General features: G+C 40.5%; 2 protein-coding genes across 3 annotated transcripts in view; one reads left to right on the top strand and one right to left on the bottom strand.

Moving 5' to 3' along the window:
• Nucleotides 1-4,704, top strand: part of LOC146658605 (transmembrane protein 65-like) — a 45,842-nt gene extending 41,138 nt beyond the window's left edge. Inside the window, exons 7-8 of the mRNA XM_085422308.1 lie at nt 2,780-2,885; nt 3,896-4,704. Of these exons, the coding sequence (XP_085278434.1) occupies nt 2,780-2,885; nt 3,896-4,045 (256 nt within the window). The 3' untranslated portion in view covers nt 4,046-4,704. The remainder of the gene's footprint in view (nt 1-2,779; nt 2,886-3,895) is intronic.
• Nucleotides 4,705-8,034: 3,330 nt separating this feature from the next.
• On the bottom strand, nt 8,035-25,684 carry mboat1 (membrane bound O-acyltransferase domain containing 1). 2 transcript variants are annotated; one of them, XM_085422310.1, is made up of 13 exons: nt 25,414-25,684; nt 22,282-22,427; nt 21,121-21,198; nt 19,555-19,650; nt 18,049-18,104; nt 17,623-17,677; nt 15,139-15,331; nt 13,582-13,774; nt 13,365-13,468; nt 13,182-13,246; nt 12,958-13,090; nt 12,417-12,568; nt 8,035-10,593 (listed from the first exon to the last, which is right to left on the bottom strand). In XM_085422310.1, the coding sequence occupies exons 1-13, from the start codon at nt 25,420-25,422 to the stop codon at nt 10,428-10,430; spliced, it is 1,446 nt and encodes a 481-aa protein (XP_085278436.1). In that variant the 5' UTR covers nt 25,423-25,684; the 3' UTR covers nt 8,035-10,427. The 2 variants fall into 2 exon arrangements, with proteins under 2 accessions (XP_085278436.1, XP_085278435.1); XM_085422309.1 differs by lacking the exon at nt 25,414-25,684 and adding an exon at nt 22,882-24,300.
• Between the last annotated feature and the right edge of the window lie 1,336 nt (nt 25,685-27,020).

Consider the following 27,020-nt stretch of genomic DNA (forward strand, 5'->3'; position numbering starts at 1 on the left):
TTAAAAAAAGTGGGTGAATGCCTGTGTGACTGATGCCTTTTGAACTTTACAGATTAACAATAGTGACATTTCGTCAATGCACAAAATTCTGTTTTTTTTCCAAACACAAGCTGAGTAACTCAACGTGATGGCTTTTAGTTCCTCCAGATGTAATTTTCCAAATGATAAAATGTATAACTGTGTTTTCTGGGGCTTGCAATGCACCCGGCTCATGTTTCAGCCTGCTTCTCACACAGTGAACAGCCTGTCTGTCTTGTTTTATGTTTTTTGGGATGAGCTCGGGCCTTTCAGTAAATTTCATCATTCCTGCATTGTGATTGCTGCAGTATTTTGTTTTGGCTTTCTTTTTTTTTAAATGCAGAGCTTATTTATTTTGCCCTCCGCTGTTACAAGAGCACGGGTAATTTGGAGTGAATTTGATCTAAAGCCGTGGATGAATGTGAAAGAAATTAGGATTGGGGCTCGGCGGTGAGACTGAATTTCAAAGAAGCGGAGAGAAAAACCAAATGCCACCCTCACTGCAGCTTACTGAGCTTCAAAGCTGTGGTCTCAATTACTTCAATTTAACCATCATTTTAAATGCGAAATAGAAGAAGAAAACATAAACTAGAGACTTAATGGCTACAGTGTATCCACTTGAGATGCTGTAAGAAAGAATATTGTCTAATGAATCTACTTATTCTCCTCATAAGGACTTAATAGCTCATCATCTGTTATGATAAGAATCAGTCCTATTTCCACTACTTCTGCTGCCCCATCCTGAAAGGCAGTGGGCTCGAAAGCACACCCCCCTGGACACAAATGCACAGGCAGACTTGCCTTTTTCTCAGATATGCTGTGTACAGCTTATCGCTCCCCTAACAGCTCCAGCTGCAGCTTATTTGTATGTGCAGCCGACTGAGGATCCATTAGTGCCAGTGAGTGAAGCCGACCTGGGTCCAAATGTCAACCCATATTTCTTCCCTCACATTCAAAACCGCCTCACCTGCACCATATTTACGTGCCTTGGCACATGTAGGGTCACATGACAGTGTTTCTGTCGGTTCCCTTCGTTTGCATATTAGAGTCCACTTCCTCCTCTCTAGCTTCAGCCAGATAATTTTCCTTTTTAATGACATTTGGCAGGCTGGCTGTCGCTTCATGTCCATTTTACACCAAAGTGGCTCTAACTGCTCACTGGAGCGTAGCAATGACCTTCTTGCTCTGTTTCCAGGATGGCCAACTGTAGAAATATTCCCACTGTTTCCAAGAGTCTTTTATTTCAGGACTATTAAGCCAAGTGTCTCTTTGGAAACACTTTTTTCCCAAACACACGAGCGGAAACCTGTCAGGTTGTGGACACATAACTGAAGCAGGAGGCACCTGAGCACAATCAGGAGTGCCACAGCTTTCAAGTTCAAGGTTCTTTATTTGTCACATGCATAGTTATACAAGTATAACACACAGCTGAGGCCCCCTGTAGGTGAATCATTTTCATTTCTGTCAAATGATAGAAATGAAATGAAAGGAATGAAAGGATGATATGGCATTACCCAGTCCATATCAGAATAGAGATCCAGCAGAAAGTTCTTGTTTCTAGTTGCACAGAATTCTTAATCCAATCTTACTCATTTTTCTACATCGTGGTGATTTCCGTGGAGCACTCTTTATCTGCTGCAATCCGTCATCGGTCCGTGATCTGTGTAAATCCACGCAAAGCCCTGGGACTGAGTTAATTTATACACTGTTGGAAGCTTCCTCTTTTACTCCATCTGTTGTTAGAGCTGAGGTTTGGCATCCTGCTGGGTTTATGAACATCAGCGACAGGAAGCAGACCGGAGCATTAATCTGTTGATTTATTTTGTCGTTATTAGCACCGACTCTGGTTGTTGTTTGCCTTGGTAGGGAAGTGTCATGTTAGCATGGGTTTATTGAATTATGATACGTAATGGAGAAAATTATCAACGGGGGGATTATTATATAAACAGAAACGATGCAAACACAAATAGGCAGCGGCGAATTCAATCTGTTACAGAAATAGCCGGAATCTTTTAACAAAACCAGCTTTGATGCAGTATTGGTTTGTGCATGCCACATTTTACAGAGTGAGACTTTTTATTTCACATAATGTTTCTTTGATTTTCTTTTTGTCACAATAACATTTCAACAAAATCACAAGACTTTGGTATTCAGACTTCATTTGATTAGAAGGTTTTGATGGATGATGTTTGTGTGTGTGCATGTGTGATATACAGCACTGTGCAAATATCTTGAGCCACTCCTCATTTCTTTGTATTTTTGCTTTCAATGAGAAAAATCACAAAACGTTTTTGCCCATATTTCGTTTTTCCATTTATGTCTGTGCTTTTCAAGAAGTCACTGCACCTATTTCCCATTTCCATAGCAAAATATTAAATAAAAGAGGGGTTGCTCAGGACTTTTGTACAGTACACTGTATATCAGGGGTGGGCAACTCCAGGCCTCGAGTGCCAGTGTCCTGCATGTCAGGTGTGTCCCTGATCCAATCACAGCTGATTTAAATAGCTAAATTAGCTCCTCACCATGTCCTGAAGTTCTCCAGAGGCCTGGTAACGAACTAATCATGTGATTCAGCTGTGTTGACCCAAGGTGAGATCTAAAACCTGCAGGACACCGGCCCTCGGGGCCTGGAATTGCCCACCCCTGCTGTATATAGAGCGTTCTATCAATAGAATAATGCTGTCGCTGCAGTTTGCTGAACTGTATTAAGTCCCCTCCTGTTTAATTCTTTTTCCATCCATCGGTCTCTCCCTCTCCTCAGGCTGGCAGGTTATGTAGAAGCGTTGGCGTCTCGGTTGGGGATGCAGATTCCTGACCTGAGCCCAAAACAGGCTGATATGTGGCAGACAAGAGTCAGCTCTCACACGGTGGGTATAGAAACAGTTACAGAATTTGCTCTGGTTCGCTCCCCCACTGAGCAGCTCCTGATGTGCGAGTGAAACCACTGCAAAAAAAGTGTTTCTGTTGCATTTCTGTGCAAAATGCACATCAAACCAGGACAGGCCTTTGCACGCTGACAACTCAAACGCGAGTAACACAAGTCTGTGTGACGGGGCCCAGCTTTCAAATGTCATAAAAGGAACTGGGACCTGGCGATCTTTAATATGCTATAAGTGCTGAAGCATGAAATATAATAAGCTACAGTGATTAGTCTGGCACCTGGCTGGTTGCTAAAGGCTGCTGTGGCTTGTGAAGAAATAGTTTTTAATAAATACAAGCCAAAAATAACATATTGGTCTTTGGAGATTTTTAAGTGTTTGCTTCCAACCCTTTGTTAGTGTTACAGTAAAGAGGGAAGGTGTGGCATGAAAAGCACCGAGCTCAATAAAAAATGACAATAAAGACCAATTTACAGTTACATAAACAACTTTTAATGCTCCAAGTCACAGTTATAAAAAGACAATTGGTTTTACATTTGTGCCTTTATTGAACCTAGTGAATTTTAACTCGCGCTGCAGGCTGGAGAAACCTGTCCACCTCTGTGTAAATGACTTCTCCACAGGGTTCGTGGATTCAGCGGCTGCAGTTAAGGAGACCAGATTGGAGATGTGGGTTGTGGATATGTCAGTTCGTATAAATTAAGGCCACTGTGTCTGTTTTTCAGACAGAAATCAGCTTTTTTCAGTAAATAAAGGAGTATAGGGATGCACAGAGGCTAAGAAAGCTGAGGGTGTTCATCAGACAGCAATAAGGCGGGCTTTCTGCAAATAAAAGAAAAAGAAATTTGAGGGTCTCTCAAGGATTTGCCAACCTGCAAAGATCACACCTAGAGAACAATATGCAATCCTGAAATAAATGAAGAATAATCCCACGGTAACAATGTGCAGAAATCCCTCCATCTTTGCTAAAATCTTTGTTGTCTTCTTCCCACCCGCAGGGTAAAGCCATCGGCGTGGGCATCGGCTGCATCCTCGGTATGTTTCCCCTCCTCTTCTTCAAGGACGAGGATGAGAAGAAAGAAGGCCAGACGGAGGTGAAGGAGCAAACGCAGTCGCCACCTGCTCCAACAGAGAGCAGCAAAAACTGAGGCGAGGCTAGAGACAAATACTATTCAGAATCCGTTTGAATGCTTGACTTAATCTGACGCCGACTGCTCTCGCCTTGTGCGCTGGAGCGTATGGTAATATCAGTGAACTCCATACGGTCCAATCGCACGGCTCAGTCGAACTATCTGAGGTATTCTGAAGAGGATTTTAGATAATATTCGATCACAAACTCTGAACTTAAGCACAGGAGGCTCGTCATCTCTTGAAGAAACGACTGCTGCTACCTGATCCCGTAACCTCACTTCGTCTCGACTGACCGACACAGTCATTTGTCTAAGACACCTCCTCTTACCTCTGGCTATAGATGGCTAGATCGCATATAGGTTAACTGACAGCTTCATGCACCCCCTGAAATATTATAGGAGAAAACCCAGTTAGAGCTCAGTCGTGTTATAAAGTTCTTGTTTTCTGTCAGAAATCTTGAAAACCTTACAGGGAAGACGGAACAAAGTCAGTTTAGTGTTCCAGATCAGCCAATGTTTAAACACCTTTTCCGTGTTTCCCTGTCAGTTTTTGGTGGTTATAAACCAAGAACACAGTGTCTTCAGTTCCTAAAACATGTAAGCTTCTGGATTTGAGCAAGTCCTGCCTCATCCACAGACCTTGACAACTAGTCCGCTGCAGGTGGTTAAATCTGTAACACCTGAAAGCTTCTTCTTCTCTTCAGTGGTGCACTGCATATGCATACCTCTGCCAAAGGGTTCACACAAATCACTGAAGAAGTGAAATGTATTTAAAAGTCCTACAAAATATTTTAAAGAAGAGGCAGAGGGAGGAAGAGGCAGTGAACAACGATATGAAGTATAAACTGTGGATCACCTGGATCCTCTTTCCTCATTTGCACTGATCCTCCGGTTCATATGTCCACATTTGCACCCACTGGACGAAATACAATATATCCCCCTCAGAGGTGAGATGATATTCAACCTCTTCTGAAAACAGCCACACGTAGAGGTGGAGGTTTGGGGGGAGATGAATGTTATTTTGCATAACGTGACTGCTGTAGTGTTTTCATTTTGTGAGATTAACTGTTACGGTGTGTGCAGACGGGCTGCATTTCTTCCTGTCCCTCACTTCTATTGTGTGTTACTGCCCTCCGCTGGCCGATAGATGGAGATCTAGTTGTTTTCTTTCAACTTGGTGGACCTGCTACGACAACACCCCCCCCCCACACACACACACACACACACACACACAGGCTTTAATTCGCCACAGCTCCCACAAACCTTAGCTGCTAGTCTCCCCCGGTCATAATTTCCAACTTTCCTCACATCGCTCATCACCCTGTAATTATTTTTCTGAATGATTCTCCTTCAGGAGCTGCACTGAAGAAGTGTTTAGAAATATACGAGAGGCAGCTCTGCGTCACAGCAAATGTATTTATTTTGTTATAATATTCAGACTGGTATTCATGTACGTTTGTATTGTGTTTCTTCTATATCTCAAAGGGCCGTGAAAATATTTATCAGCACAAAGTATACCTGCGTGAGTATATTTTAGCAGCTTTCTATGCCATGAAGGACCCAGCGGCTGACCGCTTTATGTTACAGTCTGAACTCACTACGCTTGTTCTAAAAAGACTAAGGAGACCCTGTATACCCTGTATATGACTGTTTTCAATATTTACCGCGTGGGTAAGAGTGATCCTGAAGAATGATAATAATGAAGAAAATGAACGCGTACATATATGTAGCTAGGATTTTTGAGTTTTTTATCTTGATTGCTTGATATCCACCTTGCATGCACTGTTAATAAAAAGAAACCTTAATTTAAAAAAACAGTATGTTGTAAGGTTGTGCATCACAGCAGGATGACTCACTGGTGGAGGATAAAGGAGAGGTAAAGTACTCATGCTGGAATAAGATGCACAAGTTATTTAAAATAAATAAAAACTATTTTGTGGCCACAAAGAATCATGTGCTTCAATTTAAGATGGCTAGCGATAAACTTCAGTTGCTTAAAATTGGATTGTCTGTTCAAAGCAAAAAGGATTTTATGAAGGATGGGAAAGGTTTGCAGTAATAACAGCAATTTGCCTCTTTGAACCGCGCCGTTAAATGGCCTGTCCCAGGCTTTAAGGCTCTCTTCAGTGTGCCAGCCGCAGTAAAAACATATAATCTCAGTTAAAGTATGGTAATACTGCCTTTTCCTGGATACCATTTAAAATACACGACTGAAGTTATTGTGCTATTGAGAGCCAACAAGATCTCCAGTTCACAGAAATTTTGAGCTGCGATCTCTTTTTGTTGTTGTTGTTTTTTGAAAATAAGGTAGAAAAAAAGAAATGTTTGAATCCAGCATGCTGCAGTCAAATGCATGCATTGAGGATCTTTTTTGTTTGACGTTCTGGTGTTCCTCGAATGCTGTGAGTTGGTAAGTTGTTTAAATTCATTGCATTGGTACAAGCAGGAGCTGAGATCAGCTTCATCTCTCTAGGAAACTTCATTTTAGCCGAGAATAATCAGTTTGCCCAGTTGCTCCTGTGTCGTGATGGAGTCCAAGGGGCTGAAAAATTCATGTTTTGCTGTCTGTGAAGGTAAAGATGTGCTCTGTGCAACTGTATAAAGAATAGAACCATTAAAATAATCCTTAAATATAATGTAGACGGATAAAACTGGTGTAGATTATAGGAGTGTGTTGCTGTGTTTTGTTTCAGAATTGATCTGCTTTGATTAAAGTTGCGACCTGGCTGCAAACATCTTCCCTAGTGTGGACTTTGCCAGAATGTTCTGCATGAGGACGCTGTTTTTAAATGTATGTAATGTAAATGCGTGGCCTGCAGCTCTTCAGCCATCAGGCTATCTGCAAATGATGATAAATTTTGCCTCTTCACACCAACGCAGTGGATGTTAAATCAAAGTATCAAGATGGAATTGAAGTGCAGACTTCCAGGTTTAATTCTCAGGGTTTAGCAAAAGTATTTCATTCACTGTTTAGGAATTACAAGCATTTTGAAAGTCATTTCAAAACTTTGCCTTTGGATCATTAACATTCTGTCAGCTTGGGAAAGTGAAGCTGTGCTTTTCTTTATGATCCAGGAACTTCCAGCCTCTCCTCCTTTTTTAATATCTCTTCCTACTCCTGTGCAAGCGTTTGGATCAAATAGTAGCAAAGATTTAGGAGGACTAGCACAGAATGCATGAACAAATGAAAGACAAGGACTGAGCCTGAACAATAAGTGGAGGCTTTTTCTTGTTTTATATTGTTCATTAAGGACAGTTAAATTTTGTTTTGTTATTTGTTTCGATGATGAAATGTATGATAATCTTTTCTTTTTTCATTCTGTAATTTGATCAAACTTCATAGATTAGTCATTTTTTCCTTTCATCCTGTACATTTTTGTAGCTTGTGTGGAAAACTTATCCAACTTGTTTACACATTTTTAGGTGACAGGTTGAGGATTTCTAAGAAATATGCAAACACTACAGCTGACTAAAAAAAGGTGCATACTCTCAACTTTTCTAATCCTTCTAGATGATTGGTTATATTTGCAAAAACTAGCTATGCAAGCATCCATACTTTTCTGATCAGCTGTTGTTGTTTTAATAACAGCTGAGGTATTTGAGTCTCTCTAAAATGAAAACAGTCAGGCAGTGTAGTGATTGTTCACTTCATTTTATACATGTTTGTTTTCCTCTCGTCTTGCCTCACAGTTGTCATTACGTGACTGAATTCAGGCAGAATCACTGCACACGCGCACACACACACCCACACACGTCTGTGTCACATGGGAAAAGACGTGACACAAGGGACAAAGACGGAGCCCCTTTGAGAATATCATCCGAGGTTAATTTGCTGTGGGGAGAGGCGTCGCATGGAGAAGGAGAGCAAACTGTAAGAACGAACACAGCAAATGTTTTCTTCTGACATCAGAAATTGTTTGTTCCTAAAAGAGGTTTTACAGTCACATCTTCAGAGCACAAAAACAAAAAGCGTCTCCGTTATAGTTTATAATAAACCTGCAACAGAGTTTCATTCGAGCTTTATTTGTTACTCAGACTTTCCTCCACACAAAACACTAAAATGGAGCACTGGTGTAATCAGAAAATCTCACATTCTCACAGTCAGTACAATTAGACAGCAAACATCATCAAAGCAAATACAAAAATATCTTCAGTATCGGTATTAAATCATTTAAATAGCTGCTCGTCAACATATTCATACTGTAAATCTGCCCCTCTGCTCGTCTTCCTGCTCTAAAATCACAGCGCCGACACAGAAACCCGTGGAGCCACAAATATGTTGCCGGGTTAATGAGGCCTGTGGGTACCAAGTGTAATACACTCACACTTTTTAGACCCAAATGTACTCATGTACGTTCAAAGATTACCATATTCAAAAAAAATTTAATAGCATTTTTAACTTCCTTTAAAATACCCTGGTATGTCTATTTTTTAAGTGTTAAATTCATGCTTTCTCCTCATCCCAAGTTTTGTGAAGCAGCTGTAACATCACCTGATATGTCAAAAAGTCAAGCCTCAAAGCAGAGCCTTAATAAATTTAAGGGTTTAGTCAGTATGTAAAAAGTGAGCCAAACAGGCGAACATTTTCTGTCGTTATCAAGTTTAGATTAAATTCCAACACGGATAAAAAAACATTAAGATTGTTCTTCTAACGTGATTAAACGTGATGCACTAGGCAACTTGTATAATGCATTGTAAGACATTTTCAAATGTGATGCGCATTTTCTTTACAAAACAACATCTTGCACTGCAACTCGTGTTATAACAAACGTATTGAAAAGCTATCACATAGCTTGCAGACAGCACCATTAAAGAACAATCCGACTGTGCCACCTTTAAAACTACTAATGCTCCAAAATCTGTAATCAGTCCTAAAATTTAAAAAAAAAAAAAAAAAAAAAAGTACTGCAAAATAAATTAAAAAGGCAAAGGTGTCTCGTGTTTACAGTCTGTAATCTGCACATTAACTTCTAGTTTTTCAGCATCATCTGTGCAAAAGGAAACGCTTGTGCAGGGAAGAAAATGAATTCTGATGCAACGCCATCGTGTCACATGGAAAAATGGCTGTTTATGTCAGTCAGATGACTTTTCTTCATGACTTGGCTCAGCTCAGTTCACACAACCACCAGATGTCTCTGTTAAATCAAACCTCCGCTGCTACAAAGAATCACGGAAACATCACTTTTTCAGATCATAATTTCCATTTTGAGCCTTTTCTCAGCTTCCTTGACATTTTGCCAACAGGGACTGAGCACTGTGCACATTAACTACCTTCACTTTTGTCACTGTTAGAGAAAAGGGGACTTTCAGTAGAGGAATAGATCAACTTTACTAATTTAACTATGGGAAGTGTACTTTGGCTTTCAACCAACAGGGGCAAAAGATTTCATTTTATTTCTTACCTTTTCCTTTTTGTTCACAGGGACTGAAGCCAAGAAATATAGAAACTATAAAATACTAGTCTCCTCACCTGAAGGAGCTGCCATACTCATTAAAAACATTAGTAATGGTTAACAGTAATATTAAGGCTTCCACTAAAAAGCTTAAGAGCTCCATGGTCTGATTAGTTTTTCATGTGGTTTTAATCCAAGCCAGTAAACAGTGGAAGTATTGTGACAGTTCATGATTAGGTCCACACACTCGGGGGTCACTGACAGTGGCTGTTGGGATATAACAGTGGGGCGAACCATCACCCACACAGATCTACAAAATCCTCTGGGCAGAGCGAGTGCAGCGGGTGCAGCCTCCTCTTGGCATGCTCCTCTGCAGCCTCACAAGGGCAGCCTTTGTGTGCCGCCCGAATGCGACCGAGTACAAACATGTCTAAGAGCGACTATATGTGCGTTTTTGTTTCCTAGTGTCTATTTATGCATGAGTTTGCGTGTGCATGTGTCCTGGTATTTGTGGCCCGTTTATGAGCTGCAGACCCGTTGTGCTGGCTGAGATCCCACCAGTCAGTGGGACAGCACAGATTGAGGACAGGAACGAAAGTGAGTCTCAATACTCTCTTCACACTGTTGTATTGTTGTTGGAGGAGGCAGGCTGGTGCTGGTGAGATGGCCAAGGAGGGAGGAAAAGCTGCAGGGAGCGGGAGTAGGTAAAAGGGGAAAGGGGGTTGGGGGCCAGCATTCTGGTGGCGGTGGTGGTGGTTGTACCAGAACCATTTCCTCAGCTGAGGTTTTTCTTCAGTGTCTGCCTGATGAGCTTCAATCATGGGAGAGGGCTCTCCCCGTACACATCCAGTACCATAAGTACAAATTTCCTTTACTCTGTATAGTCAAAAAATAAATAGCACAATGTTTTCCCATTTCAAGCTGGCTGAATGCCCTAGGGATACTCATTTGTCTTTGAGAGGAGACAGAGTCCTAAAAGCCTGGTAAAAGAACGCGAAGTGAGATTTTCAGTCTTTGTCATTGTTGTTGGAGTGAACATGCTGGCACTGGGCTGAGCACGGAGCGGAGGAGGAGACACTGGAGGTTTTGGTGGTGGGTTCCCTGGGTTTATGTTTGCGATGCAGGGCGACTGCAGCCAGAATGCTGATTATGTGCACGTGGAAGTACATGGACCTAGGTGGGAAAAACAGAGTGGAACTTTTATTATGTAGGGAAAAAAATGATCCAGCTAGATTTATACTAGATTCATTAATAATTCAGATTAGAAACGAGCAACAATATCACACTTAACTACTAACTTATGACAAGAAACCATGCGCATTGTGTTTACAATGGGGCAAGCAGTCATATGTTTCAAAACTAGTCACATGGCAACAACATAATGCATTTAGGCACGTGAGTATGGTTAAGATGACCTGCTGAAGTTCAAACTAAGCAACAGAATGAGAAAGAAAGAAAGGTGAAGTGAGTGACTTTGGATGTGACATGGTTGTTGGTGCCAGATGGCTGGAGTATCCTGAGCATTTCAGAAACTGCTGAGCAACTGACAATTTCCCACACAACAGTCTGGTGGTCCAAATGGTTAAAAATAAATAAATAAAATAAAAATATATCCGGTAAGAAGCAGTTCTCTGGGTAAAAATGCCTTGTTGATGCCAGAGGTCAAAATGGCCAGACTACTTTAGAGCTGATAGGAAAGTAACGGTGATTCACATTATTACACCCAAATAATTACAACCAAGATATGCAGAAGACCATCTCTTAATGCACAATAGTAGCAGAAAACCACACCATGCTGTCAGCTAAGAACAGGAATCTCACAGTGGCTCTCCAAAACTAGACACTGGAAGAACGTTGCTTGGATAAGATGCTGATGAGTTACAATTTCTGCTGCCAGATTCAGACGTTAGGGTCAGAGTTTGGTGTAAACACCATGAAAGCATGACTCTACAAGGCACGCCCTGCATGGTATTAATGGTTCAGGCTGCTGTTGGTGGTGCAATGGTGTGGGGGACCACACCTTGGTACACTTTGAGCCCATTAAGCTCAAACTGACCTACCTGACTATTGTTGCTGACCATGTTCATCCCTTTGTAACCACAATGTAACTAGTTTTTAATGGTGCTACCAGCACAATAACACACCATGCCAAAATGCAGAAAAAATTAACCCCAAAACTGGTTTCTTGAACACGTACTCAAATATCCTCCACAATCAACAGCTCTCAATCTAAAAGCACCTTTGGGATGTGGTAGTTTAGGAAATTCACATCATGGATGAGCAGCAAAGAAAATCTGTAGCAACTGTCATGCTTTTGCATGTCAGTATGGACTAATGAACCTAGGTGAGCCAATGCTGTGAAAAAACTGAAGCAGTTTTGAAGGCAAAAGGGCCTTCAAAGCTATACCATGCTAACAATACCAGTATTAGCATGCTAATACCAGTATTAACATGGTATACCTAATAAAATGGCCAGTGAGTGTGGATTAAAAATTAGTTCTAAGACCATCAAAATACACACGAACATGAAACGTCACCGAATTGTTTTATGTTTTTAAATAGTAAAGGATTTTTAAATACTACATAAACACAGTTGCGTGCTCCTATATGGTCTACAGGTGTGCAGACAGACATTTACTGCAGAAAATAAGGAAATAAAGGGGATTTATTATGCTAGAGCTAAAGGAGAATCTAGAGCATTGCAAAGAGCAGTCTCGGGGACTTGCCCTTACTTCCTGTCTCTCGCTCAACTGTCAAAGAGAGGAAATGTGGCCAAGAACGGTTTATTGACGCATGATATAAGAACTGTTGACAATCCAATCGGCATGCCTGTGGTTACAGTCAGCGTGATTATGCCTCTTTGGAAGTTTATGGATGTATGTAGAGGGGTTCCTGCTCACCTTCACATGTATGAGTACATAGAAAGATTAATAGAACGCAGAACCACACAGAGTTGAAGCAAAAGGATAATTTGATTAAAGCGGGGTATGACGTACCTGTAATAAACTATAGTGTAGTTAACTGCAAGAAGGAGAAAAGGCATGACAGTGTAGCAGATGGCCAGCTGTGTGGCTGCCCAAGTCAAGATGTCATAACCCAGCTTCATCACTCTGGAGCCCAGGAAGTAATGACGAATTGACCTCCGTATCTGGTGGGGAGAGGCAGACGGACAATAATTATCGTTTAACAGATGACAGGATTAGTGTATTCAAGGAAAACTTTTGTTGAACTATTTAATTAACATGCGAGAAGCAGAAAGTGCCAAGTGCAATAAAAAGTCAGTTAAAGCTGTTCCCAGAGAGGTTTTGTTTGAACAGGCACCAAAAACATTTTTAGAGCCACTTTCATACTGATAAGATATGTTTTTGTTTGTAGTTGTACTGAGGAAACTGAAATATCCTTAATCTTCACAAAGCTACCGTTGTAAATGTAACAAGAGCTGTCCCATCTATTCATGGTCAGTTTGTGTCCATACAGTCCGATTACCTTCCATTTGTATTTTAGAGCATTACTTTGCAGATAATGTAGACAACTTACAGCTCTTGCTGCTATGGTGATGGGGATGGCGGTGAGGAAGGTAAAATAGTACCCTGGATAAACACCATGCCACAAAGCAGACAGGATAAAGGTCAACGCCAAACGGTGCTTTGGTGCTCGGTCATAGCACACCCTGAAAAAGGAACGGGTTGGGAATTTCACTTTTTTTTTTCCCCCACTTTCCGACTGTGCACACAATTTGATTTCACACTCGCAACACTTACGTTTTAAGCCAAATTCCTGTTCGAATATTCCAGTTGTCTATGAAGGTCTTGAAGCTGGTTGCTGTCTAAAAGAAAAAAGATCAATAGCTACAATAAGAGTGTGCTCCAGTGTCTAATTAACTCACAATTGGACACAGTGCTGAAAGATCATGGTCTCGATTTTAAGCATCTGAAACGCGGCACCTCAATCCCGATGATGTTGAGGTTGCTGATGAGGTCCCAGGATGGCTTTCCATGTTCATCCATCCCAAGGAAACCATATCCTGCAGCATTGTTGACTGCATCAGCTGACAGAGGAAGAAGAAGATCATCACATGACATCCGTGGCATTTGTCCCCAGAAGCAATAAAAAACAAAACAAACTGGCCAAGTAAAACACACAGACGCACTAAATACCCACCTAATGTCCAGGCGAAGTAGAATTTGGGCCTTGCAGCTTGTATGGAGAAGAAAGCATAAGTGAGCCTGGTGAGGAAGGAGGCTTGGCTCACAAAGTCGGGGTCAACGTTGTACTTTATGGGCAAGGACCGAGTGACAGTAAGGAAGAACAGCATACAGCCGGCGCAGACTAGCAGCTTATGACAAACGGCGTTCTGCAGAGAAAGCAAATTACTTCTGAGCACTGATAGAAGCACCATTACAAATGGAGAATATTAGGATTACCATTAAATCTTAAGCAATCAGCATCTATGGCTTAACTTAACCCAAGAGAAACCAGAAACAAACTATCAGTTTGTAGCTCTGCTCTAGTGGATACATTTAAAATGTTCACCACAGAAGTTACACATTTTCTTTGAAGCTGAAAAAAGTCCTCCTGGGTACCTCAGTAATATCTGACCTTCTGCGACTATATGTTTGTAGCAGATTTTTATCTAGTCCACATCAGCCAAGACCTTTCTATAGTTTTTTTATGAAAATGAAGCCATGCAAAACTTTAACCTCCCTACTGAAGGTATTTTCTGAGTTATAGGCCCCCATGTAATTTATGCTAAAGAGGTTAGGTTGAAATTTGGTGCTTTTTAGGTAACCTTATTGTTTTTTCCAGCATAACTCCTTAAGTACAACAGCTATCACATGAAACAAATTTCAGCTATTAAAAACTGCAACCAATGTAATTTTACACCCTCTGCAAGTTTTACAATGTAAAGAAAAATCTAATTTTCTATAATCAACTTTCAGCGCTAGCATCACGGGATGCATCATAATTTTGATAGCAACTTTGCACAGATTTCAATTACTATAACAGAGTAACCGAAATAAACATTTATAGCTTAGACGTTTTATTTGTTTTCTGAGAATTCAATAGAGAACTTCAAGGGTGTTTTCACAATGTTGGATAGATAACAGGTCAAAAGAAGTTACATCATAGCAAGGTCGTTTTGCTCTTTAGTCCTTAAAAGTCCTGGCCTGCTAACGTGAATTTTAAGGGCCTCTAATTCCAAAAATATTCATTGTGCGTAGGCGAAATTTTGCACATCTTTATTCAATTTAGACTTCTCTAAACACCTGTTCTAAGTTTTATCTACTCTTGTTTCTGTAGGATATCAAGAAGGCCAGATCCTCATGTCAATTCAGACACGCAACTCTTGCTGTGAACTTGTGTAAACTTATTTCCAAGGAACAGCCAATCAGAAGAAAACTAGCTAAGAAGATGGGGAAGAGAGTCAAAATGACCTACTTCAGAAACTGAATCAAGTGTAAGCATGCACCACATCCCAGTAAAAGAATTATTTTTGAACTGTGAATGATGTAAAGGACAGTTCAAACGCTCTTTCAATAAAACAAGAACAAGAAGTAAAGCCACTGTAGTAAAGTTACAGAGATTCCAACCAATGGAAGACGAAACATATTGCTGGATAAGCATTTAATCCCCCTCCTGATAAAACAATAACCTATCAATATAAAAATGAAAAAAGTTAAAGACTACAAGAGTAGTAACCAGTATTCATGAACTTACCAGAGGTGATGGGTCCTGGGTCTTATTGTAGCCATTCTGCCGATTACTTGAGGCATGCTGCTGCTTGAGCCTCGTGCTGATGTGTCTGCCCTCTATGAAGTCTATGTACTCTTTGTAGTTACTGCATGGCCCCACCAAGACACTCAGAAAGTTCAGATTGTAACTCAGGTACTCGATGAGAGAAGGCCTCACACTACAAAGAGACGAGGCAGAAATCACTGAAAAGAAACAAACCTTTTCGAAACACTAACTGAGATCGCTTTGAGTGAAACGTGACGGTGCTACTTTAGATTTTCTTCCAAGGTGATCTGAGAAATACATGCCATCTAGTTTTAAATTAAACATCCAACAGGTCATGATCAGTCAGCATCATTGCTCGCCTTTAACTCTGTTTCTCTGACCCTGTACATATACCAGCTGCCGAGCAATAAAACGAACCAGGATGGGTATTAAAACCTGACCTAATTCATGACCAAATGTGCTTCCATCCATGTTACAAACTATGTGTAATATTTACAGTACAGGAGAACTTGTATGCAAAACTGGAATAAGGACAATGTCTGGTCCCTGATAAATAAGAACAAAATTAGTCCAGTTAATCGAATATTTAAGTATTATGACAAACACATCAATTACCAGATTTACAGCTACTGGGTTATTGCACAGGTAGGCGGCTATATTTTATGGCTGCTTTTAAAATACATTTTAATTCATTTTAAAACGGCATGCATAGTACAGTCCATTGATAATGTGATTTCATGAATTCACATGCACAAAAATGTTTTTCCATGCAAAACGATGTCTCTTTTCTAAGTTCCCAGCATGCTTTTTTCCATAAATAAACTATTCACCATGATTTCATGTCCTTGTCATTGTCCTTCGTGGCTAAAGGAAAAGAAACAGTTATTTATTCTTTAAATAAGGTCCAAGTTCAGATGCACTGTTAAAGTATCTGCACATCTTTGCTGCACATGTAAACTTTACATTATAGGATTACACTCACCAGTTACGTTATTAGGTACACCTGCTAAACTGCTCCTTAATCCAAATGTGTAGTCAGTCAATGACATGGCAGCCACTTAATGCATTTAGGCATGTAGAAACGGTCAATGCTGAAGTTCAAACCGAGCAGTACAGTATAGAATAAAGTTGAATTAAGTGGATTTGAATGTGGTATAGTTCTTATTGCCAGACTGGTGGTTCAGAAAAAGCTGATTTTACTGGGATTTTCTCACACAATTATCTCTGGAGATGGTCAGAAAAAGAGAAAATCTCCAATAAGCAGTGGTTCTCTAGGCAAAAAAGAATCGCTGATGCCAGAGCTCAGAGGAAAATCGCCAGATTGGTCAAGCTGATAAGAAGGCAATAGTAGCTCAAATAACCACTTGTTACAACTAAGAGCTACAGACGAGCATCTGTAAATAGAACATTTATCAACCCTTGAAGCACCAGGTACCACACTGAGGCTACAACTCACACGAGCTCACCAAAACTGGACAGCACAAGACTAGAAAAGGTTACCTGGTCTGATAAGTCTTAATTTCTGGTGCAACATTTGGGTCGGGGTCAGAATTTTGTGTAAACACCATGAAAGTATGGATCCATCCTGGTTTGTATGAACAATTTAGACTGGTGGTGGTGGTGTAGTGGTCTGGGGGCTATTTTTGTGCCACACTTTGGGCCACTTAGCACCATATGCGCATTGTCCAATGGCACAGCCTACTTGAGTATTGTTACTGACAATGTCCATCTCTTTATGACCACAATGTACTCATTGTCTAATGATTGCTTCCAGCATCATATCTCACAGCTCACATCATCGCAAACTGTAGTGGATTCCAAAGACCTCCACAGTCACAGTTGAATAGAGCACCTTTGAGTTGTGATGGTACAGGAATGTGAAATCATTCTGCATAATGAAGGTGTAGCTGACAAATCTGCAGCAGCTCTGTGATGCAGTCATGTTGACAAAGACCAGGGGTAGGCAACTCCAGGCCTCGAGTGCCAGTGTCCTGCATGTTTCAGGTGTGTCCCTGATCCAATCACAGCTGATCTATATGGCCAAATTACCTCCTTAGCATGTCTTGAAGTTCTCCAGAGGCCTGGTAACAAACTAATCATGTGATTCAGGTATGTTGACCCAGGGTGAGATCTAAAACCTGCAGGACACCGACACTCGAGGCCTGGAGTTGCCCACCCCTGATATAGACTAAAATTTGAAGAATGTTTCCAGCACCTTGGTGAATCAGTGTCATGAAAAATAAAGAGTTTGAAATGCAAAAGGGGGGCCAACCCAATACTAGCAAGTGTACCTAATAAAGTGGCTGGTATATGTAAGTTTATCTATGCAGACTTGAAGGCTAAAATCAGAGACATAGGAAAATCCCAAAGATCTCTAGTCTGTTAAAATTAGACTCTGTTTAAAAAAACCACACACACAGTTACCACAGGAAGTTACTAACTTGCTTTGCTGTGTAAACTTACTTTATAGCCATGAGCTTCTGCTCCTGTGTCAACTGTTCAGTCTTCTTACACATACCTGAAAAAAATATGGAGTTGTTGATATCTTTAATTCCCCCCTCCCCCCTTCTCTTGTCCTTCTTTAACAGATGTTTAATTCTGACTCTAAGAGACTTTTTCACTGAAACACTAACAACTCACAATGGAAAAAAAAACACAAATGTTACTAACAACATCAATGACTGCACATTTTATGACTTCGACATTACATTAGAAGAGAATCAGAAGGACGCGTTTTAATAAAAGCCTAGGCTACATGTTTTACAACAGGTGTGAAAATGTGTGTAAAAGCCTGTCATCCCTGTTAAGTTACTCAGACAGCATGCTGTGAAAGGCTTGCCAATGTGCTGAGCTTCCATATGTATGTGTGCATCCACTTGTCTGACTTACCGTCATGGAGCTGGAAAGCCAACGTGGTGAGCTTCTGTGTTACTATCATCAAAGGTCTGGGCAGAGAAAGATGGTAAATTATTGTTTTTAATTTATCTTAAGAAGTTTAGAAATTGATGCTCACAACCTGTGCCTGATTGTAGGTGGGCAAATTTGAAAAGATTTCACTTTAATAATCATTTTAAATTGTATAAATGTTGCAAGTATGATAGCATAGCAATTCTAATATATGTTTTTGTTTTGTTTTTTAAGTGAAAGTAAAAACTTAAGTCATTTAAAGCATTACCAATTTAAGCACAGCACTTCCCAAGCTCACCGAGCCTCTGTGAGAGACTCTTGGATTTATTTACCATTGTGAATCACTTCATTCTTCTCTAGTTGTGGCAAATCAGGTCACTTATTAATCCAATGCAATACTTTCCTATCCCCAGAGCTTCATTGGATCATCGGGCCCCTTTTAAACCAGCACAGCTAGATTTTCAGCTTATCAAGCACACATTTAGGAAACTCATGTGAATGTGTGTCCACATATAAACTACGTCTCTCTTGCACACACACACTAGTTTGTGTTGGTGTGAGGGCTGCATTGTGTGCACAGCATGGAAAACTGAGGCAGAGAGAGGCTGGCCATGTGGCTGGCAGTGCCAGCTCAGTGAGAGCTGGCAGGGGGCTCTGAAGTAATGTTTTCAGCCAGTATGTGCAAAACTCCAGTACTATAGCATACAGGCTCCATTTTCCATTTTGTACATTATAGAGCGGGCATAGTACCTATGATTTTCATGTCAAGTGTCAATTTCAGTTCATGGAAATGCTCTTGAACAAATGCAAACAGACTTTAGAGACAATGGCTAGATGCATAACACCCTACTAAAGACAGAGCAAGAAATATAGAGGGAAACCAGAAATCTATCAGCATGAATGACTGCTGTTCAGTCTGACTCACACAACCTTTGCTCAGAAACAAAGTTAAGTAGTGAATGTAGTTTGTTTTTTGGGGTTTTTTGTACTGAATTGATACCGAAACATGAAAGTGTATCAAAAAATAAAATAAAATCTGGATCCCTAATTCAATATGGGATCACCAGAGGCTGACTCACAGTCCTGGCTGCTCATCTCTAAAGTCACATGGAGTCTAAATGAGGCTGCCAACAAATTAATCCGCACTGGAACAAGGCAAAGTAGCTGCTGCTGAATACAGAGGCCAGCAAAGTCAGCTGTCGCTTTATAAAGTATAACCACACATAGAAAAACAGACATTTCCAATTAAAATGGGAGGCAGAAAGCAGCCTAAGCTGGGCAGCGTCAACTGTGAACAATGCTGCTGCTATTTTTTTTTTCTTCAGTTGTTTTATATGTACACAAGGCTGGGGGAGTCGGTGTGTAAGCTGGTACCACCAAGGGTGGAAACTGATAACGTATCTAAACCTCAAATGTCTCCATAATGTGCTGTCACAAAGAAGGTGTGGCAAAGAGGAGAGAGAAAGAAATGCTTCAGATTTTCCTCACCCAGAGAAGTCAGTGGAAGGTATTCCATAGTTAAAGATGAAGACTCGGCTCACTTGGCACGCAGTCAGATAGCCCATAGATATCACCATGGAATACCTGAGTGGAAAAGAATGACACAAAGTAAATAAAGTAAAGGGCAGTTCAATCAATCGTTTAATACAATACCTAGAAAAAAAGAAAAAGGACAAGCTGGTGTGGTAACAGTTGAGTCACCAGTAAATGCATTTGAGGAGATTAAGAAGTTTCCTTAACTTATGAGTCATTAGAAATTACTGCAAGTGATTGTTGCCTCTCTGGGTTACTTCACAAAAATTTAAAAAAAAAAAAAAAAAAAGTGAGCATAATGTTTCTTTTTTTTTTTAAATATTTGTGCCATTTACACTACCTCTAAAACTTCCAGCATGGTTTAACTTTGACAAGACGCAACTATTTCATCACACTCTCAAATGAAAAACAAAAGAATGAACAGGCACAGGTAAGAACTTGTGTCATTTCTGCAGGACTGAAAACCTGATATTCTGCTTTACATTTCACATTGTCAAAAAATTTTAAACAGTTACAAACATCGGCATATCTTAAAGTAATGATCACCCGTTGTTCTGATCGTTCCCTAGATTGTCCTGGCTTTAACCTAAAATGTTCAATTACTTTGTTTCCCCGTATCAGTGACACAGAGGTGTGTGTCCAGAAGCCCATGTTGAGTTTACACAGTGTTTTGCCTCCAAAGCCATAGAACAATACCAGTTCTACTTTGCTCTACCTACAGGTAATCCTTGAATACCTCACCAAGATAACCGTACAATTTTGCTCTAGTAATAAAAAAACAAAAAAGCAACAACTGCCAGACACACCTGAGCCATGCTGTCTGAAGTCAACACCCATATCCACCCAGACATAATGGAAAATGTGCATGTGCTCTTAAGAGTTCCACTGAAACCCTGTAAACATGAAAGTTTCAACATCCGCATAAACACCTGCTAGCTATCTTCATGAGTAGACTGGTCAGGCTGGCATGCCTGGCTGCCTGTCGCCTGACGTGTTCTCCAAAGGTTTCATGCCTTTAAAAAAGTACTTTCGTTCAGGCCACATTGGAACAGGAAGACAAAGGGGGCGAGGTGAAGTAGAATGAAGTCTTTCTTGGAATGCGCGGCAGGGAGTGAATGAGTGGTAAACTTCAAGGGCTTAAACTGAGCAACTTAGCCCACCTATGAAGTGAATGGCTTGTGGGCTGGGTTGATCTCGTCTGGCAAGTTTGACCTTAAAATAGCAACAGCTAGTTCTGCAGCCCTATCATGGTAAACGCAGTCCTGTCAATCACATACCGGCTTGATGAAGCAGGCACGTCAGTCAATGCAACCGGAAAGGTGTGTGCGCGATGAGAACGACTACAACCAGACCGACTAGGCTTAATTCATGGTTACAGGAATTACGGGCAAAAGAGCAACAGTTGCACAATCCATGTAAGAATCCACTGGTGTTTCAGACTTTTGTTTCTGTCTTTCAGAATCCATTATATAGCCATTCCCTAGACTTTTATGTTGATTGGCCTTTGAGGCTTGAATTTACCTGTGCACATTGTTGAGGTCAGCTTTGATGATGATCAGGTAGTTTGCAACAACCACAGCCAGGATGTGAGATGAATACCTGCAGAAGTGACACAAAACATTCTGTAGGTCTTTTCAATGACACAGGCAGCATGTGCCAATACAACTTAAACACATTTCCCACAGATACCTGCTGCTAAAGCACTACAATACACACCCATACAAATACATGCGTTTCCAATTTGTCTCATGACCGCATACCCTCAGTGTTCTACTACAATTATAAGCCCGAGGCATTAAAAACATGTTCTAACTGTGCACCCAGGCCAGTTAGTACCATGGCTATTTCAATGTTGTAGTTTAGCATTGTCTTGCTGAAACAAACAATATGCATGTTGTCAGAGTGGCTATATTATTTTGCTCTAAAACTTACATTATTATTAATGTGGCCTTCACAAAAGGTGGATGATACCAATGCCTTGTGCATTAAAGGACCTAGACACCACAGATGATGCTGTAGTGGCAGGAGGCAGAAGTGTTTTCTTGATCTGGTTCACATGAAGTGTTCCTGAGCGCATGCAATAATTTTTCCTACAGAAGGTCTGTTTTTAGTGCTGCAGCCTGAGGGCCTGAGACCATATTCTTAAAGAACTGTTGATCCAGTGGTCTGGTCTTTTTCTTCTTACGTTGACCTGCTACCATGTTTTAAGCACATATTTTTCCAAGGACAACACCATTTTTTCTTTCAGCATTTAACACATTGCTTTGTAGTATTTTTCCAATTAAACGTGTGATGTAAATGATTCATTAATCACTGCATTCTGATTTTATTTAAATCTTATACAGGTGGGCCCACATACAGCCCACTTTGATATTAAGTGAGGCTAGTGAAACTCCCCTTTCTGTCATTGTAAAGACATTTGAATATTTAACCCCTGAGACTTCTTAGTAGAAGAAAAAGAAGTGCCGTTTCAGTACATCTTAGTTGTTCAACATAAGTGTGTGAAATTACAAAAAAAGTTCTGGTAGCTTATTGCCTAGACTGTTCTGTAATTATAAAATATAAAGTTTTTGTTCATTGACAGAAAACACTTTTTGAAACATGGACACATAAAATATCTTTGACTCACATACTGGAGAAAAAAATGAATGGAGCAGTGTGTGAGACAGTGCCATACATTACCATCCAAAGCAGAAGACGAGAAAACCAATACCGAGCAGAGCGGCAACAAAGTGCCTGACCAGGGGACTGACATGGGCCGGGCTGAGGTAGAGACGAAAGCAGAAGGCAGAAGTTAAGGCAAACAGCTGGCATGCCAGAAAATTCACCTGTGTGGGAAGAGATAAAAATGAGGATTGGGGTGAACAGCAAAGAGAGATAATCAACAAACATTTCACGTTTTATACTTTTATAGGCAATTAAGGGCTTTACGGTATATTATCATAGTGTACTATGATAGTGTAAAAATTTTATAGGGACGTAAAACAGCAGCGTATGACACGTTGCAGGACTGTATCGTTATTTTTATTATTAATAATTTTCTTTAAAACGACAGAATTTAGTTTTTGGACAAAGCCTCCAATAAAAGGACAATAATGTGGACGTGGACGACTTTTAAGGAGCCACGGCACGTGTGTCCCACAAGTGACACAAGGTTAATTGACGGAACATCATTTATGACATGAAATTTATTTATTTTTTAAGAAAAAAACCCAGTAATATATCAAAAGATTTAATTCTTCCGAAATAGCCCCACTGACTTGTGACTCACGCTTGTCCTACCTGATCAAGAGGAAAGCCCAAGTATTCACTGACAGGCAGCAGCCACTCGGATCCAGTGGTTTTAAACGGAGTCTGTGCCGGCTCGCCCATCCTACGCAGCTGTTCTGTCACGGCACCTCGGTTTGCCAGGTTATCTTTACGTGTGTTTGTAGCTAACTACGAACTATTTTCTGTGACTGAAATTCATCGTTTTCCCTTGAGCGCCTGTGACAAGTCAAACCAGTCGACAGACCAGGAACACTCCCTCCTCCTTCTTTCCCTCCCCGTCAGTACCAGTCGAGTTAGACAAAGGCAGGCGAAAAATAAATAGCCCTTCCGGTTGCGGCTTACAAAATAAAAGCCAATTCAAAGCGAATAGACCGCAGACTTCAACTAACCGCACAAATCTCTTCCAGCCTAAAGTCTTCTTTTAACCATACAATGTCCTAGAGTCCACTATTGATGAATGGAGAGCACAGATTGCTATTGTGTCCAGGCAAACGCAAAGTTGACTTGTGTGCTTTTGTTTTGAAAACATCAGCTTTATCACGAAAGACGAAATTAACCCATAATCCCGTGTGCATTAGCGCCAACATCCTAGTTAAACTTTAACCTTTACTTATGATGTTAAAAGTTTTAACAAGAATGTTGCAGCAGTTTTAAAAACATAAAAAATGTTATTACACATAACTTCCGGTGTTTTTTCGAACTTAACATCTCAGAACGTGCGTTTTCTTTCAGACTTACGGACAAAAGTTACTTATGAGCCAGTATAAACACAGTACTGTACAAAAGCTTTAAGCAACTCTTTATGTATTTATATTTTGCACGGAAAATGAGTAATAGGTGTAGTGTTTTATTGAAACATACATGGAAATACAGTATATAAGGGAAAAACAGAGTTTTTGGGAAAACTGATCTCAATGTCAATAATTTGCCTGAATTCTCTAAGGCAAGCTTTCTTCTCATCATTCAGGTAGTCTTCAGGAATAGTTCTCCAGACTTTTTTACAATGAAAGCTCGTCTTTGGATGTTGGCTGTCTTTTGTTTTGTTCTCTCCTAAAATGAAACTGCTCACATTGCTTCAATAATATTGAGGTCCGGGCTCTGGAGAGAATAGTCCATGAATAGTGCTTAATTGTGTGTTTTTCTATCCAGTTATGCCTTTACTGCATTGAGAGTGTGTTTGTGATCATTGCTGTGCTTTCCAGATGGTATTGGTGGATCAAAAAATCTCAGTAAATTTCTGTATTCACTGTACAAGAGCCTTAAATGTGTCCGGTCTTTGGTGGATTTCTTTCCTATTAGTAAAAAAAAAAAATGTTTTTCAGGAACTGTTCATCTCCTGTAAACAGTTTTTTTAAGACTGCCACTTTTCCTCCACTTGTCCAGTTTCCCCAAAGTTTTGTAAGAACACATTGCACAGCATGCTGAAATATGTCTCATTTTTTGGTCAGCAGCTCTTTGGTAATTACTTTATTAGTGCAAAACCTATATAACTTTATTTCTGCTGAGCTGTTATCTTTGGCATCTTTCATGAGTTCCAACTAAAGAAATGTAAAAGAAATGTGTTGTTTTTGCAACAGGCTGCTAGTAACAAAGCTTATTTTACCTCATTTTAAAATGGATTCAATACATTTAAATACATAATGACAAAGCCCAAAATTTTTTGGAAATGCAGAAACCTTTCTACATGAGTTCACATTGTTGACAATGCATGTAGCATTCCACCAGTAAAAGGCATATGACAGGACATCTGGAGTTGCCAAAAGACACCCGAAGAACTCTCAGACCATGAGAAACAAAATGATCTGGTGAAGCTTCCTGTCTGGAAGAAACTAGGCACCTGTCACCATCCGTTAACTAAATCATGTTTTTCAGCAGCAGGAACTAGGAAACTAGTTAGGGTCAAGGGTAGGGATGGGTATTGATAAGATTTTCACGATTCAGATTCCATTTTCGATTCTGTTTAACGATTCGATTCTTTATCGATTCTCTTATCGATTCTTTTTAAAAAAGGAGAACACTAAGGTCGATTAGCTTAGAACTTTGTTTTATCTTCTCTTTGAACAAGATAGAAATTTAGGAGTAACATGGCCTTACAAACCCAGCAGTGAGATCTTAAGAGATCCAGCTTACGGCTCTTCAATGGGGTGTCACAGGGTCCCCAGGGAAAAAAATTGTAAATGTAAAATAATAAAATAAATATTCTCCTGTAGCAATAACAAAGTATAGCATAAATTATTCTGTAGCAATTACACAAGAATATCCAGTAATGTCCCTGCCTACAATTAAACACATTCACTTACTGAAAATCATCTGCTGTGGCAAATGGGTGCAAGGCTTTTACCACAAACTTAGTCACTGCTCAGTGACATTCGTCTATCCTGGCCTGAAAGGAGACGCAACCGATAGACTGCAGCGAGAACTGCCAGCATCTGAGCCAGACTCTGTCCGTCTCTCTCATCATGGTCACTTAAATGCACAGTAATGGCAGGTTTTGTAATAAGGCAGATCGTGCTAACATAATATGCACTGTTGTTGATTATTTACCTGCTGCATTAACGGGAGAGGACGTGCAAACGTTACCGCTGCTGCTGGGTTGAGATTCACGAGTCCGGAGCGGAATTAAAAACATGACATTCATTTAAGGTCATCGCGTTGTTTTGTGAGCAAATGCTTTTGCATATTCGTAGTGTTTCCTCCCTTAAATGAAATATCTACTTTGCAAGTATTGCAAGTTGCCCTGTTGTCATCCGTTCTCGTAAAGTATAACCAAACTTTTTAGCGTTTGAGCTGCTTAGGCGCCGTGTTTCCTGCCAGGTAAATGACGCTCCGCAACGTGGTGACGTCATTCGGGGCGACTGGAATCGATAAGGGAATCGTTTGCAAAAATGGCAAACAATTCCAAGGAATTGAAACAGTGGGAACCGGTTCTCAACAAGAACCGGTTTTCGATACCCATCCCTAGTCAAGGGAAAGATGCATACAGCAAGGTACAGAGGCATCCTTGATGATAACCTGCTCCAGAGTGCTGTGGACTGGGGTGAAAGTTCATCTTCCAAAAGGATAACGTTCCTAAGCACCCAGTCAAAACAACAAAGGAGTGTCTTCAGAAAATTGTGTGAAAGTCCTTGATTGTCCTAAACATGAACCTAATCTCTACAAACATCTTTACAGAGATCTGAAAATGTCTGTGCACTGACGCTCCCTATCCAACCTGATGGAGCCTGAGAGGTTTTGCAAAGAGGAATGGGAGAAACTCTCCTTAAATAGGGATGCCAAGTTTGCAGCATCATACTCAAAAAAACTGAGGCTGTAATTGTTGACATTTTGTATCATTCTAGCATCTTTACCTTACAATATAAAGCGCCTTGAAGCAAGTCTTGTTGTGATTTGCCACTATAAAAATAATATATAAAGAATTTAATTACATTTGCCAAATTTAACAAAACAAAAAGAAAATATTGAGCAAAGGCTGTGAATACTTATGTACATCATATATACATATTGGGACAGCGTGCTGGCACAATGGTCAGCACTCCTGCCTCACAGCAAGAAGCCATCTGGCTGGGGCCTTTGTGTAGAGTTTATTCAATGCATGTGTGGGTTCTCTCCAGTACTCCGGTTTCTTCCCAAAATCCCAGGTTCCCTCTGTCCCACAGTCTCTGTCTCTTGACATCCACCCGGGAAGCCCTCCTCAGGTCAGAGGAACACAACAAACATCTGGCTGACCTTCACAGGGTCTCTGCCTCACCATATCAAGCAGGTCAGAAAGTATGGTTATCCACTAAAAATGTACCTTAATGAACTGAATCTAATCTCTGAATCTGTGACATTCCATTTAAACTTACCTCACAATATGAAGATCCATAACCCCTTTCATCTCTCCCAGCTGAAGCCAGTCTGGACCAGCCCAGAAACGTGAGTTAACTACAAAGGAATTACCCAAGTCTTTAGACGCTTTAATTTCCATGTGCATTAGAATGGATGACTGCACGCATGAGTATGGCAAACAGTCCATTGGCTCTTGGCGAGGTAGTGGTGGATTCACGCCGGCCATTGGAGCCTCCTTAGGAGAACAGAGCCCAGGAGGAAGTGAACCATGGGGAGGAGCGGTCCATGCAGCTCAGCCGAGCCCAGCTATCGCCATCAGACAT

The sequence above is a fragment of the Rhamphochromis longiceps genome, linkage group LG11 (genome assembly GCF_057381845.1).
Source record: "Rhamphochromis longiceps isolate RC_006_pf linkage group LG11, R_longiceps_female_GT1.1, whole genome shotgun sequence".
NCBI classification, from domain to species: domain Eukaryota; kingdom Metazoa; phylum Chordata; class Actinopteri; order Cichliformes; family Cichlidae; genus Rhamphochromis; species Rhamphochromis longiceps.

Bases quoted from the DNA above. Each gene is read 5' to 3' on its own strand.
- mboat1 (XM_085422309.1), bottom strand. From the start codon at position 22,971: ATGGGCGAGCCGGCACAGACTCCGTTTAAAACCACTGGATCCGAGTGG. The intron at 17,678-18,048 runs GTAAGTCAGACA...TATTTTTTTCAG, and splicing joins GGCTTTCCAGCTCCATGACG to GTATGTGTAAGAAGACTGAA. The intron at 13,247-13,364 runs GTGCCGCGTTTC...TTTTTCTTTTAG, and splicing joins TCAACATCATCGGGATTGAG to ACAGCAACCAGCTTCAAGAC.